This window comes from Chionomys nivalis, chromosome 3, assembly GCF_950005125.1.
Source record: "Chionomys nivalis chromosome 3, mChiNiv1.1, whole genome shotgun sequence".
In the NCBI taxonomy this organism is placed as follows: domain Eukaryota; kingdom Metazoa; phylum Chordata; class Mammalia; order Rodentia; family Cricetidae; genus Chionomys; species Chionomys nivalis.
In genome coordinates this window covers 46,587,047-46,603,140 of record NC_080088.1, presented here as the reverse complement: position 1 = coordinate 46,603,140, position 16,094 = coordinate 46,587,047, and the positions used below count along the sequence as shown (strand labels likewise).

The 16,094-nt window shown below is 41.1% G+C and overlaps 1 protein-coding gene across 1 annotated transcript in view; it reads right to left on the bottom strand.

The window, feature by feature from the left end:
• Usf3 (upstream transcription factor family member 3) overlaps positions 1 to 16,094 on the bottom strand; it is a 49,271-nt gene that overhangs the window by 25,219 nt on the left and 7,958 nt on the right. The window contains exons 2-4 of the mRNA XM_057764019.1: positions 4,335 to 4,452; positions 2,518 to 2,582; positions 1,095 to 1,123 (exon numbers count right to left, since the gene is read on the bottom strand). Coding sequence (XP_057620002.1) covers positions 1,095 to 1,123; positions 2,518 to 2,564 — 76 coding nt within the window. The 5' untranslated portion in view covers positions 2,565 to 2,582; positions 4,335 to 4,452. The remainder of the gene's footprint in view (positions 1 to 1,094; positions 1,124 to 2,517; positions 2,583 to 4,334; positions 4,453 to 16,094) is intronic.

Below are 16,094 nucleotides of genomic sequence, written 5' to 3'. Positions count from 1 at the left end.
ACTCTAAATAAGAGTACACAAGAATTCATACAAATAATTTCTATAAGACGCCGAAAGTAAAAACATGCCTAAGAGCTGGAGAGCTGGCTCAGCACTTGGGAGCATGTATTGCTCTGCCAGAGGACCACATCCAGTTTCTAGCACTCACATTAGATGGTTCACAATCACCTGTAACTCTAGCTCCTAGGGGATCCAAACCTCTGTGGGCACACACACGCGCGCGCGCGCACACACACACCTCTTGGCTATCTCTTAAAGTCTTCCTTTCTAATAACTGATGAGTAGGCTCTTAAGTGTGGTTTACTTTATTCATTTTCTAACAATAGTACTCATTGTTATATAAGAGTGGATTTCAAAGGTGATAAACTCATCCCACCAGTGTTCAATGCAGCTTTCTGGATAAACTCTCCCCAGGAATCTTTTCTGTATAGCTATAGTTACAGATAGAGATTAGCAGAAAGCAATTTTTATATTCTTTTTCTGAGTGCAGAATGCAGTCCCTGATTAAAAATAAAATGTTACAGAGTGTGTCAAAGTGAAAATGGACACACAATGAACATTTTACACTTCCCTGAGGATAGCCTGTACTTGTAACACTTGAGGTAATAGCACATTAATTTTATACATTTGTTTCTATAATAGAAATCTATACAACTTAGGATTTTCCACATGTAGCTGGTATAGCAGCACAAGCCTGTAATGAGGAGAAAGAGGCAGGTGGATCTCTGTGGGTTCGAAGTCAGCCTGGTCTACAGAGCCACTCTTATCTCACAAGGAAGATTGCCACATGCAAAGAGTCCAGGGCTCATCTCTTTCTTCCTCAGGGCGCTGCCCCTCTATAACCTTTTCCCAATGTCCTGAGTGAAAGCCTTCCAACATTGGCCCCCAAATAGTCTAATATCATAACCAATCCAAAGCAGGCTGCAAATCAGGTGTTACAGTCAGCTCTGTGAGGCTCTGGGAATATTTTGTCTTTATTGACAATAAAGGTGCCCTTTCTAAAATATAACAAATAATTTTTTGTTCACAACATAACAATGTATACTCAACCACGGCATAATTAATCCCAGCAGAGTTCCAGTTGCAGTACGCACCTGCATTGTGTGTCTCCCGGTTCTTCTTTCTGAAACACAAGCACACAGACAGGAACATGAAAACAATAAAAAAGAATATTTTCCTAACCATAAAAATAAATATTATGAAACTGTCTTTGTTGCAGCAATAAAGAACACCCAAAGAAAGGAAAGTTAGTTCATATTACGGCATAAAAACCACAATGCAGATACTTTCAAATAGATCCAATAGATAGCATTTCCGGAAGAAAGAGCGATTCTCTACTGATACCGGAAATCACATGCTAGAACAGAATCAATCACTGAAAGCCTTCACTTTTGAAAATGTTCCTTAACTGTGGCTGCGCCTGGAAGTGGCTGGGACTGCAGGCAGGAGTGAGTAGGAGACGGAACAACACTGCAGTGTAGCTTTGTGAGTCCCAGCAAGGGAGACGTGGTGGCAGCAGCACCTTCGGTGTCCCCTACATCCGGTCATCTTTCTCATCTGTGTATTCACATTTTCCAACTCTTACCTTTCCTTAAAAACTTCTACTAAAGACACTGACTTCCCCATTTTGCATAATTACTCAACGCATTAGCTTTCACTGATAGCTTTTCGGTAAGGGAAGAGAATACAGTAGTTTCAACCTTACTGAAAAACAGTGGCCATACAATTCTAAGCAGACATTGCCTAAAATGCTAGAAACTCAGGACAGGAGCTATAAGAAAATGAAAGGAATGCTGCGTATATTGTCATTAATGTTACAAACTAAATACAATCTAGATGTTTCGGGATACCAGTAAAAATGTCCTTAGGAAGCAAACATGTAACAAAAATTTGGTATAATTTTTAAAATTATATATATATATTTTATAACGCAACCATAGTTTTCCTTTCCTCCTCTCCTCCCAGTCCCTCCCCCCATCTACCTCCCCTCTGCTCACCCCATCGACTCCTGCGTCCTCCCATGGCTATCAACCAAACATGGCACATGATGTTGCAGTAAGATTAGGCACATCCCCTCATACCAAAGCTGGGCAAGGCAACCCAGTATGAGGAATAGGGTTCCAAAAGCTGGCAGAGTCAGAGACAGCTCCCACTCCCACCATTAGGAGTCCCACAGGAAGACCAAGCTACACAACTGTCACCCACATGCAGAGGGCCTAGGTCAGTCTGATGCAGCCTGCCTGGCTGTCAGTTCAGTCTCTGTGAGCCCCTATGGTTGCTGTTCGACTACTGGTGACCATCCTTACTTGTCAGACTGCTGAGAAAACAAGGACAGCTAAATTTTAGCCATGCATCTCCTTTAGTAAATCTATTTTACTGTCCATCCACACATATTTTGGAGATTAATCATTTTCTAGGCATCTAAATACAGGTTCACTAAGGGTTGATTAGCAAACTAGCAGCTAATTCTGTTTCTCCCCTGCCTACATGGTATAGTTTGGGGCTGTGGATACACACCTGTGCTGTTTTTTCGTTGGCGTCTCATGCTCTGTCATTTCTGGCATGGTGGCAGTAATAGGAACCTACAAAGAGATAAAGAGACAGATACACCAAGGCATTTAGTCATTCTAGAGTTTGGAGAAACCAAATGGCAATTTTGATTTTAATACCAAAAAGCTAAGCAAGCAAGCAAACAAACAAAACACTTGACCAGGAGTCATAGATTAAAAGGGTTTAAGAAAATAGGATACATGCTTGACATCCCAGTACTAGGAAGGTTGAGGCAGGAGGATCATGAGTTTAGGGCCAGCCTGAGCTGCATGGCAAGTGTCAGACTGTTGGGAGACTGTGGACCCTCAGACCCTGAATTTCCTATGACACCTTGCCTGCCAGAGTAAACAGCTTGTTTTCCTGTTCTTGCAGCTGCTCTGAGCGTGAGACCCTCATGAGTTCCTGATGGCAGGGGAGTGGTTTCTGGTGGACTTGCAGCTAAAAAATCCTGAGAGCTAGGGCATGGCTAAGGAGAGCCCTATATAAGCTGCCCTGGAACACAATAAAGGGGGCATTCTTGTTTCCAGAGTGACCCGTGTCTCTCTCTCTCTCTCTCTGTGTGTGTGTGTGTGTGTTTCAATCTCCAATCCCTTGCCCGACTCACGAGCCATCCCGTAGGACACGTAGTAACACTGAGGCCACTACATCAGACTAGCCCTGGCTTCACAGTGAGATCTCCCTGTTAAAGCTGGTAAAGTGCTTGGCCAGCATGAACTGTGAGAACACACTGCCAGATCACTCTCCAGAAACAACAGAGGACACTACTATAAGCAGCAGGTGCAAACAAACCATGGTGAGGCTTTTTAGCTTCCAAGTGCCAGCAGTCTCATGTTATCAATGGAGATTTCACTACAATGTGGGCGTGAAAGCTCTACCGATATTTAAAATATGGAGACAAGGCCTCACTATATAGTCGAGGGATGATCTCAAAACTTAGAATCTTCCTGTCTCACCTTCCTGATTGTTGGGTAGTTACACCACTACCCAGGTAAAAATGAAGTCCTACAGGGAAATGCATACATAAATGGAAAGAGACTGGAGGTGGAAATATTAACACAGGACGTGCAGGTATGCAACGTCAGCAATACTACTGTGATTTCTTTCAGTCGTCTCTGGTTTTTCCAGAGTTTGATTATGTAAATATTAATGCTTAACTCTCAGGAACTGGCAACCAACTTTCCGGAAGAGGCTGTCAAACTAGGGGGCCTGCTGGACTACAGGGGAGGGGGTACAAATACGACTCCCCCTTTTTCTTCTGGGAAGGGAAAGAAAGTACTAAGTACAGAGGTGAACTCAGAAGGCAGGAGTTTAAAACCTGACTGTGGCGCTTCCTAGCTTTTGGCTATGGGCCAACTGTTTGCTCCTTTGGAGCCTCAGGTGTTTTATCTGCATAATTGGGTTGTTTTGAGAAGGGAAAAAAGTAAGGCAGAAAGGCACAACACCTTGGGGCCTGGAAGCAATAAGCCTGCAGGAAATGTTAGCTCTGGGTATTTACAAGATATTTCACAACAAGCATTGGTCCTCCATCCCAAGACCCACACTGTAGAAAGAGGAACTGACTCCTGCAAGTTGTTTTGTGACCTCCACACACGTGTCAGAGACGTGCGCGCACACACACACCACAAAAAAAGAAGCATTATGATTTTTGTTTTCAAAAACAACTCATTTCAGCAGCCTGCTCCTGTCCTACCTTCTCCTTACAACCACTCACAGTGGATAACCACATAACAGCGGTGTGGGGCAGTCAGCACATAAGTACCCTAACAACCCACTTCCTTTCTCACCCAAGGGCTCGCAGAGTTTCTTCACTTTGGATTCCTAGCTTCCAAGTCCTCCTCTTTCTGGTTCAAATCTACCATCTTCTGCCAAAAGACGGCCTCTATAGGTTATGTTCTCTTCTTACTATAAGAAAGAAAGAACAATGAGTGTTTATAGGCACCAGTTAGGCAGGAGGTGAAGCTGGCAACTAATGGCATGCAGGCACGTTTGAGAGGGACACAGGGTGATCCTCACGGCTCCCCACCAATGGAGGACATGTGAATGAATTCCTCTCAAAAGCCTTTTTCCAATGGATAATCCATGTTCTACCCTAAAAACAGTGGGTCTTACAGACAGGGAGGGCATGTGGACATGCTCTCTTCTATTCTGTTTGCTCATGGTCTCTTGGACCCTCATTACCCATCTCTAAAGACCTCCATGTTATGTCTAATATTAAGACTAGCCCTCAATTCTACAATTAACTTTCCAGTTCCTATTTCCCTTAAGTAAAATTTTATTTCTTCTCTACATGTGCACGTGTGTGTGTGAGCACATGTGAGTGTGCAAATGTGCATGCGTGAGGACATCCTGGTGTCCAGTTGTCTTGATTGCCCTCTACTTTATTCTTTTTGAGGCAGTGAATCTAAGCTGAACTCAGCTTGCTGTCAACATGGCTAGTCTCCTTAGGCAGTTTGTTCTGGGGATCTTGTCTCTACCTCCAGAGGCCAGAATTAGAGGTGAGCCACTACCTGATATTTGTGGGGTTTGGAGCTCCAAACTCTGGTCCTCTTGGCTCCCACAGCAAGTGCATTAAGTGCTAAGCCATCTCCCCGCCCCGTCCTGTTTTGTAGGAGTGACTGAAAACTTGATCTGAGGTAGGAAGACAGGCTGAAGGCCTGTGCACTGTGTATGCAACAACACACTATACAGCTTCAATCAGACTGGCAGGCGAGGAGCTGTAGGAGGGTCTAGGATCCTAAATCTTCTCTGATGACCTCCCTTTCTCCTTTCCTTTCTTCTCTTTCTCTATGCTTAGAATGTCTGAGAAACTTAACTCTGTTTTAGGGTAATGTTTCCTAGGCATTGCTAATAGGAATTATTGAGGGTACCAGTGCTTTCTATCTGTGAGTTTCAAGTCTTTGAGTCTATAGGTGAGAGACATCATGTGGGATTTATGTTTCTGAGCCTAGCTTTACCATACTTAAAATGTTTTACAGTTCCATTCATTTCCAGGGCATTTCATATCTTCATTTTTCTTTACAACTGAGTAAAATTCATGTGTGTGTGTGTGTGTGTGTGTGTGCATGTGTATTACAGTAACCATTCATCTGTTCATGGACATCTAGGTTGATTCTGTTTCCTTACTATTGTGAAGATAGCAACAATAAACATGAATGAGCAAGTGTATCTATAATAATAGCATATATAATCTTTTGGGTTTATGCCCAGGAATAGTATATACCAAGAATGGGTCATACATATATGGAAACTCTTCTAGTTTTTTTCTTGTATGTTAGTGTGTGCATATTCATGTACTTGTGTGTGCAGTGTACACATGAGTGTGTTGGTGCACCCACCTGTGGAGGCCACAGAAGGACACTGCTTTCCATTTGATTGCCCCCTTTCATAGCTTTCTATTTTGTCTTCTTGCTCTAGCTAAGACTTTGAAAACTGTATTAAATAAGAGTGAAGAAAGTGGACACTTTCTTACTGTTCCTGATTTTAATGGAAATGCTATTCAGGGGAGGGTGTTATTGTAGCCACTATGGAAATCAATGTGGAGGCGTCTCAAAAGACTTCAAATTAGAGCCGGGGAAGTGACTCGGCGGGCAAGCAGAAGCAGCTAAGCTGATTCTCAGCACCCATAAAAAAGCTGGGAGAGAAGCACAAGCATGCAATCCCAATCTGGATGGACGGAGACAGCTAGATCCCACAGGCTCAAGGGTCAAAGTCCAAGTTAAACAACAGTTCCAGGTTCAGTGAGAGACTTTATATTAAAAGAATTAAAATAAGAGCTGGGCATGGTGGTACACACCTTTAATCCTTGCACTCCAGAGGCAGAGGCAGGCAGATGTTACAAAGTAAGTTCCAGGACAGTGAGAGCTATTACAGAGAAACCTTGGCCGGGAAACAAAACAAAACAAAATTAAAATACGGTCAAGGATAACGGAGGAAGGTGCTCATGGTCAACCTCACATGTGCATGCACAGGTAAGTGTACATGTCCACACATGCACACACACATACACACATCAGACAACATATGTACACATGCACACAAAAAGATCTAAAAGGGATAAAGATTAGAAAGGAAGAAGTTAAATTATTCCTATTTGTAGATGACATGATTCTATACTTAAAAACCCCATGGAGTTCACACACACACACACAATCTGGATCTGACAACTAACTTCAGAAAAGCAGCAGAATACAAAATCTTTGGTATGGTATGTGATTACATGGATGTAATCACAGCACTGAGGGGGCTGAGGCAGGAGCACCATGAATTCCAGTTCAGCTGGAGTTACACAGTGAGCGCGTGTCAGAGTCAGAAGCGAGGGGCCAGAGGCTGATGCTGTGCTTTTCTCCCTGGCTCGCTCTTGTTTGTGAGACAGACACTGACTGACTAGCAGGGCCCAGGGTACTGCTGTCCCTTCCTCCTCAGTACTGGCATTACAGGCATGAGCCCCATGCCTGGCTTTTACATGGGTGGTGGTGATGCGAACTCAGGTCCTCAAGTACGCAAGGCAAGCACTTAACTGATGCAGCTATCTCCCCACCCTCCATAATTTACATTTCTGATGTTAAAAAGCAAGAATAAAGGACTACATTACCATAACTCGTCATCTACTTACCAATTAACCTACTAATGAAAACATGGCTTTTCTTCGCTTCTTGGCACTAGTGTTAAATAACTCAGGGCCTTAGACCACTTGAGTTACATACACAGCCCAAATGGTATTTTTAATACAATATTTATATGACTAAATAAACATACTCCTTAAAATAAAGTGCCATGAATTTTTAAAGATAAATGCTAAAATGTATATTAATAATCTATGAATTATTATATCTGTGTGGAAAGAAACAATTACTGGGAAAGCAGCCAAGCTCAGTGGCTCAAACACGGTGGTTCTCAGAACTCATGCATCTAATCACATGATCTAGGAGGTAAAATAAAACTCAAATTCCAAACATTTTAAATACACCATTCAGTGAGGTTTGACAGATGGACACACTTCTATGACCCAATCCTTATCAAACTATAGATATTATCACCAAAGTTCCTTCTTGGCTTTTCCTAGTCAACCCCTTCCCAGTTTAAAAAGTAATTACTGTACTGTTTCCTCCTCTGGATGTTATATAAATGTATTAGCTGAAATTCTCTTGTAGCAAGCTAACACTCAGCTTAATGTAAAAGTATACATTGCTTCTTTTATTTACTAAGGATGAACCTAAACCGTGCATGAACCTGCAACACTAGCTTTTTATCCATTTTTCTGTTGACGGATTGCCACTTTGTCCACTGAACGCCACAGGCACAAATTACAAACACTGTAAGGAAAGACAGCCAGCTGAGTGAGCACTTTGCGCTGGTTGATGGTATCTGGACAGTTTCCTAACTCGCAAACGACATATAAGTTGCGCAGGGGATTTTTTTCTCCTAAAATAAAGCTCAGGTATGCTCTGATTTGGGGAGGCTGCCTTTGCATAGCTTTGTCTAGCTTAGTGTTTGGACCCATCCCTTCTGCCTGCGAGGTGCCAGGATCTTGTCCTGTTGCTGCCCAAGGCAGGTTCCGCTCTCTGCATCACTGAAACATTGCAGGTTGTGAAATCCTGGATTTGCCTGTAGTTTTCTTTGGCCTCTCAGCACTTGCTGCCTTTGGTTACCGACTCTCATAAACTGGGTTCCCCGAAACAACTAATGAGTATGGAGTTTCTTTTCTAGGTAATAAAAGTGTTGTAAAACATTACTGTGACAATGATTATATGACACTGTGGACATACTAAACCACTGAAGTGGGCGCTGAGTGAAGGAGGTATGTATACAAATGACACCTCGATAATCTTTTTCTTTCCTCTCTCTCTCTCTCTCTCTCTCTCTCTCTCTCTCTCTCTCTCTCTCTCTCTCCTCATCTACCACAGGCTGCCAAACAAACCTACTATATAGCCCACCTGGTCTTGAACTGATGTTCCTGCCTCAGCCTCCAAAGTGCTAGGATTACAGGTATGAGCTAACACATCAGGCTAGAAAACTTAGAAAACAAAAGCATCAACCCAAAGCCATGTTAACACAGAAGCAATCTAATTTAGGATTTTTTTTTAACAACAAAATTTAAGTCACTTGCTTTACATGTAATTAAAATTTGAAACTGGAATCTAGTACTAACACAGTCTAAAAGTGAGACTGGGGGATGAACAAAGCCGAAGAGTCCAGTTTCAAGCTTACGACAAAGTCAGAGCGATCCAAATGGACGGCACTAACACACAGAGTACACACATGAATGAAACAGTTAGAAATATTCAAGGTAACCCTCTGCCATTGGGAAACACCTTGATGGGCCTCTTGTAGACCCCTATGCCAAATCCAATTCAGTCTAGAGGAAACGTCTTCCAATTAAAGAACCTAATGCCTATTGCAAGAAACCATACTGCTCTGGATAGTAGAACAGCTATGGAAGAGAGAACAAAAAATTTAGAAGAAACCATAAAGCAAATATTTTGGCAAACTTCTACAAATGATAAAAGACCAAAGTTGGGCTGGAGAGATGGCTCAGCGGTTGGGAGCACTGGCTGCTCTTCCAGAGGACCTGGGTTTGATTTCCAGCACCCACATGGTGACTCACAGCTGTCTATAACTCCAGTTCCAGGGAATCCAACACCCTCACACAGACACACATGCAGGCAAACACCAACGCACATAAAATAAATAAATCTTTAAAAATAAATAAATAAAAATAAAAGACCAAAGTTAAAAATACGAATAAACAACATTATAATTAAGGGTTTGGTAGACAAAGTGACAGATGTAACAATAATTGCACCAGAATCTTTAAGTCAAATTGGCCTCTTGAGGAGGTAAATGTTCAACTTTTATGGACTGGAATGTATAGGATCAGAAAAACGGAGAGGGGCCTAGAGAGATGGCTCAGTGGTAAAGCACTGACTGCTCTTCCAGAGGTCCTGAGTTCAATTTCCATCAACCACATGGTGGCTCACAACCATCTATAATGCGATCTGGTAACTTCTCTAGCCTTCGGACATACATGCAGGCAGAATATTGTCTATATAATTAAATAATTAAAAAAAGAACAGACAGGAAAATTAAAGCCATATATGGCTAACATAGCAATGAATTTATGGGGGTGTGATTTGTTACAGCAATGGAATACCCAGATTAACAGTCCTCCAGTCTTAGAAATAAACCACAAATTAACATATGTTTCTGGGAAAAATATTAAATTTTTTAGCTTTTTAAATTTTTTTTTTTTTTGGTTTTTTGAGACAGGGTTTCTCTGTGGTTTTGGAGCCTGTCCTGGAACTAGCTCTTGTAGACCAGGCTGGTCTCGAACTCACAGAGATCCGCCTGCCTCTGCGTCCCAAGTGCTGGGATTAAAGGCGTGCACCACCACCGCCCGGCCTCTTTTTAAATTTTTAAAATTTATATTACATACCGACCAGTTTCTGCTCCCTCCTTTCCTCCGGTTCCCTCCCCCAACCTCCTTTCATGAAAAAGCAAGATTTAAACAATACCTATCCACAAATCAAGCATTACAGAAAGTAGTAAAAGAAAAACTCCAGCCCAAGAAACTCAGTTACAACCACAAAAACACAGGCAAAAGATAATCTCACAACAGCAAAACCCAAAGAAGAGAAACACACACCACCACCATTACCAACCCCCCCCAGAAATAACAGGAATTAAGAATCACTGGACAATAGCATCTCTTAATATCAATGAATTCAATTCACCAGTACACAGACACTGATAACAGAATGGATATGAAAACAGGATTCATTCTTTTGCTGCATACATAAAACACACCTCAACTTCAAAGACAGACATTACCTCAGAGTAAAGCGTTGGGAGAAGATTTTCCAATCAAATGGACCTAAGAAGGAAGCGGTGTAGCTATCCTAGTATCTATCAAAATAGACTTCAAACTAAAACTAATCAAAAGAGATGGAGAAGGACATTTCATATTCATCAAAGGAAAAATCCATCAAGATGAAGTCTCAACTGTGAACATCTACGCCCCAAGTACAAGAGCACCCACATTTGTAAAAGAAATGTTCCTAAAGCTTAAATCACACATCAAACCCCCACATATCAATAATGAAAGACTTCAACACCCCACTCTCACCAATGGACAGGTCTGTCAGACAGAAACTTTAAATTTTCTATATTCTAATGAGAAAACAATAACAGCTGTGAACAGGCACTTGATATTAGAAAAAAAACTGCTGAATTAAATCAGTCTGTATACATTAAAGATGTGTTGACCTCAGAATGTAAACCAGGAAATGTGCTACACTGGGGATGAGGTCTTGCTTTTTATTTATTTATTTATCTTTTGTTTTTTGAGACAGGGTTTCTCTGTGGCCTTGGTGCTTGTCCTGGCACTCGTTCTATAGACCAGGCTGGCCTCGAACTCACAGAGATCCATCTGCCTTCCAAGTGCTGGGATTAAAGGTGTGTGCCAACACCACCCGGAAAGGTCTTGCTTTTGTTTCCACACTAGAAGAAAAGCTATAGATACCATCAAAATTGATGAAGATTAGATTTGAACAAGAGAGATAACTTGATTAGAAAAGACAATAGCTCATCCAAGAGTGTGATCATTCAATCTAAACTAATTTAAAAGACTAAGAAATGCTTTTCATTTGATCAGATATGACTTGTCAAAAGGGAAATTCCCCAAAGTTAGAGTTGGGGCAGGGTTTTGTTTTTGTCTTTTCAGGAAAATGAAGATATCTAACTAAGGAATCTGAAGATCACTGGACAAATGAGACATTTGAAGAAAAAGGACAAATCAACCAGAGAAAATGTCCCACGAAAAAGAGTAAATTGGCCTATTGGTAGATCACATCTCCAACAGGATAAAATTTCACAAATTTTCCCAAATGTTTGTTTCTGCTGTTCTTTACAGACATATAATACAAATGGTATTTTTGTAGTCCCAGTTCAATTAAAAATTAAATCTGGCTTTGGGGTTGGAGGATGACTCTCTCCTTCTCTAAACCCAAGCATGTTTGTTAAAGGAAAGTCTAAAATCTCTGTTTCATGTCATAAGAGCCACCTGATATGGGATAAAAGAAAAAACAAAATTATGGGACTATTCTATTGCCACTAACCTCATCATTCTTTGGTTTTATTTTTGACTCTTTATAAGCTTTTTAAGATATAAATATTAGCCGGGTGGTGGTGGCGCACGCCTTTAATCCCAGCACTCGGGAGGCAGAGGCAGGCAGATCTCTGTGAGTTTGAGACCAGCCTGGTCTACAAGAGCTAGTTCCAGGACAGGCTCTAAAAACCACAGAGAAACCCTGTCTCGAAAAACAAAAACAAACAAACAAAAAAAACCAAAAGATATAAATATTATCTCAAAATTTATAAAAATTAATATATTTATACTTTAAACTTTTTGTCATGATATTAATGGTCATATAGAGTACTAACTAATTCTAGAAAAAAAGCTTCATCTAGCTTCCTGTACATGATTTCGGGTTTGGGCCTCTATCAGGTAACTAATAATTAAGATTTTGTATTCTAGCCGGGCGGTGGTGGCGCACGCCTTTAATCCCAGCATTTGGGAGGCAGAGGCAGGCGGATCTCTGTGAGTTCGAGACCAGCCTGGTCTACAAGAGCTAGTTCCAGGACAGGCACCAAAGCTACACAGAAAAACCCTGTCTCGAAAAAACAAAACAAAACAAAACAAAACAAAAAAGATTTTGTATTCTAGATGTACATAACAAATTATGGTCCTTTAACCTGTCTGAGATCTGCTGCATATTACATTTAAAATACTTAAGTTTTCTACAATGAACCATGACCATGACTAACAGTGACCTTTGAGATCTCCAAAAGGAGAATGAAATCCCACGACAATGATTCCACCTGGATTGTGGTAATGTCACTAAGCTGACCAACACCACCCAAAGAATGGCTTTGGACTACAAACTGCTCAGGACAATTTCAGGGTGCACAGCTGAGATGATCCAGCCTAATAGATTACTCCACCCAGGACTTAAGCCCTTCACTTTCGCATCACCCAGAGCCTGGACAACAAATGCTAAAGCTAGCTCTCCCAGGACTTGACAATTAACCCCCTTTTTTCAGAGTCTGCTAAGGATGCCATCACCCCAGACAACAGGAAGTAATTTTAAGGGTGTGGGTTTAGGGGGATGAACTACAAGTTGTTACTGGTAATGGTCAGGAAAAATGCTGAACAAAGGAGATTAGATTCAGGGATCTTGTTCTGAAAACAAAAAGGGGGACACAGAAATGACAGGATAAAAGGGTAGATTACTGAATCTAATTTAAACCAAAAGAACAACTACTAGTCTTAAATATTTTACATTGGTATGGATTTTTTTATATTGATACAAATTTGAGGTTATTTTTGTTATGCTGTATGTGTTTCTACTCTTGCTTGAGATATTTTTGTATATTGATAAACATTTAAGGTTTTTTTTTGTTAGAACCTACTGTACATACATATCTACTCTTGTTGAAGGTATTGTACCTATACAGCTAATTTAACAATGCAATGCAAATTTCTAGTCCTTGAAAGTTATTATAAACTATTTAGGATAATAAAGAAATACAGGTCAATAGTCACCTATCACAATCAAATGTATAGTCATGTTAGCTAAGTTTTCAAGGTCAAATAGATATATTTTTGATAGACAGGTCATCTTCAAACACTTCAGAGATCTACAGATTATGGCATTTAAGATATTTCAATAACATAAGTTTTTTTTTTTTTATGAATATGAGACATGTCTGCTTCTGGCAGTACCAGTCTACTTTAGAGAAGATGATAGGCAACAAAAAAAGTCCATTGGAGTTTTCTTTCTTTGTTGCAAACATCTACTGGGCAAGAAAGTGTCCTTGCCTTGACTTCTGACAATATGATGTCTAAATTGGACAAGCAGGACACAAAAGAAAGTGACTGCCAAACTTTGCCAAGACAAGGATGGACAGTCCTTTAAAAACTCTGTTTCATGGAAAGTCTGTCAGATATTATAGGCCTGTAGGCTAAAGATGGTTACAGAGGAACCTTGGGTGACTTTACAGGCAGTCAACTGTTTCTGCCATGTCTTAATGTGGAAGTTATTTGCTCTGCACTTCCTGTTCACTCATGTAATATTTGCTTCTTGGGTCTCTGGTGGAGCTGAAGACTAGATACTTATAGTTTTCCTTGTAACCAAATTCAGAAAAGAAACTCACAAAAGAGGTATGAAGTTTATAAGGTTGGGAATCACAAAAAGATAGTTTGAGGTCAGTAATGGAAGTTTGGATATTAAGTGAATTAGGTACAAAACTTTGGACTCAGCAAGATAGCGTAGATAATGAAATATCTACTCTGAATTTGCCAAATGCAAATGGACTGGACCTTGTTAATGTAATTCTTGTCTGTATTTATTTGTATATAGATACTGTACTTACTGTATATAGTTTTACTATTTTATTTAGACAAAAAAGGAGAGATGTTGTGTGGTATTTTGATTGTGTTCTGACAAATAAAACTTGCTTTGAGTCAGAGGACAGAGGTAGCCATTAGAAGACCAAAATTAATCATAGAGTTTAGAGGACTGTAGACAGATAAGAGACAGGAACTAGTAAGGTGGGGCTGAGATAGGCACTCAGTCATTTCAGAGGAAGGAATGGAAGAGGTAGAAGGCAACTGGTGGCTGCATTCTTACCCTAATATCTGAGTCCCAATTTTTATTGATAAAGAATAATTAGATAAATACTTCACAGGTCTACCCTGTCCAAAAATCAAAAGGAGAGAAGAAGGAGGAGGAGGAGGAGGAGGAAGAAGGAGGAGGAAGGAGGAGGAGGAGGAGGAGGAGGAGGAGGAGAAGAAGAAGAAGAAGAAGAAGAAGAAGAAGAAGAAGAAGAAGAAGAAGAAGAAGAAGAAGAAGAAGACGACGACGACAAGGAGGAGGAGGAGGAGGAGGAGGAGGAGGAGGAGGAGGAGAGAGAGAGAGAGAGAGAGAGAGAGAGAGAGAGAGAGAGAGAGAGAGAGAGGTGAAGGTGCCTGAGTTCTGAATTAGATCCCCAGGACCCACCTGATGGAAGGAGAAACTGGCCTGTCTCCCACAAGCTGTCCTCTGATATCTACCATGGCAGCAGAGTACCCTCCCAAAAGAAACAAATGTAAATAATTAATAGAAAGGGCTGGACAGTGGTCATACACACTATTAATCCCAGCACTCGGGAGGCAGAGACAGATGAATCTCTGTGAGTTTGAATCCAGCTTGGTCTATAAAGAGAATTCTAGGACAGTCAGGACTACACAGAGAAATCCTGCCTTGAAGAAAAAAAATAAACCAAATTTAAATAAGTAAATAAATAAAAGAAAGGAAAGCAGGGGAAGGGGGTAAGGAAAGAGAAGGAGGAAGGACAGTAGAGGGAAGGAAAGGGAAGGGAAAGTGAGCCTGCTGTGGTCACACATGCCTGCTAACCAACACTAGAGAGTGAGACAGGAGCACTACTGTAGGTTTGAGGCCAGGCTGGCTAGTGTGCATACAAGAAAACACAGGAAAAGCCGGGCGGTGGTGGCGCACGCCTTTAATCCCAGCACTTGGGAGGCAGAGGCAGGCGGATCTCTGTGAGTTCGAGACCAGCCTGGTCTACAGAGCGAGTTCCAGGACAGGCTCCAAAGCCACAGAGAAACCCTGTCTCGAAAAAAACAAACAAACAAACAAACAAAAAAAAAAGAAAACACAGGAAAAAAAACACAACTCCCAAAATGGTTCCGAGCCATTACCACTGTATTCACTAATACAACTGCTATCATGTATCCTCGACTTATCCTTCACCCACGTCAGTGAGTGATCCCTACAGTGCCATGAAAACAGCCTCTGATGTCAGACTCAGCATCAAATCTCAAGGCTGACATTTGCCATTTAGTTTAGCGGCAAGCACTCATCACTTCTAAGAACCCCCTGCTTGAAGTCAGGAGACCCTCGGCAATCCCCAGAAGACAATAGTGACTGTACAGGTGCAGTTAGCAGGCCAGCAACACAGCTACTTCATAGCAGGAGCTTAGCAAGTTAGCTAACTTTTTCACCCCCAAACCCCCATGAAAAGACAGGTATGAGCTGCTCTGAGTCCCTGCACTGGGTAATGTTCTATGTCCATAAATCTTTCACTTCATTCTAATTCCCCAGAGCTAATTCCCAGTTCTCAGCTCTTCCCTCAGCAACAATTTATTGCTTCCTTTATATTCAAACTTTTGCTTCTAAAATGTAAAGATTTTCTTCACATTCAACAAAAAAATCTGCTTCTTCTGTGTACCCTTCCACTTCATTTCACTCCACAGAACTTCCTCTCTCCTTCACTGCCAAATCCTTCCTGGCTCATGACTGTTTACTTTAGGACTGCTCAAGCCAATAGAAATACTCTCTTGGAGGCCAAGGACAAATTTCATCAAATCAAAGATCTTCCTGAAATTCCATCCCTTGTGTTGTCTTACTCTTTTCTCACTTAAGTATTTTTGTTTCTTAGTAGGAATCCTTGTCTCTTTCTCATTTGAGTTTCCATGTTCACTACTC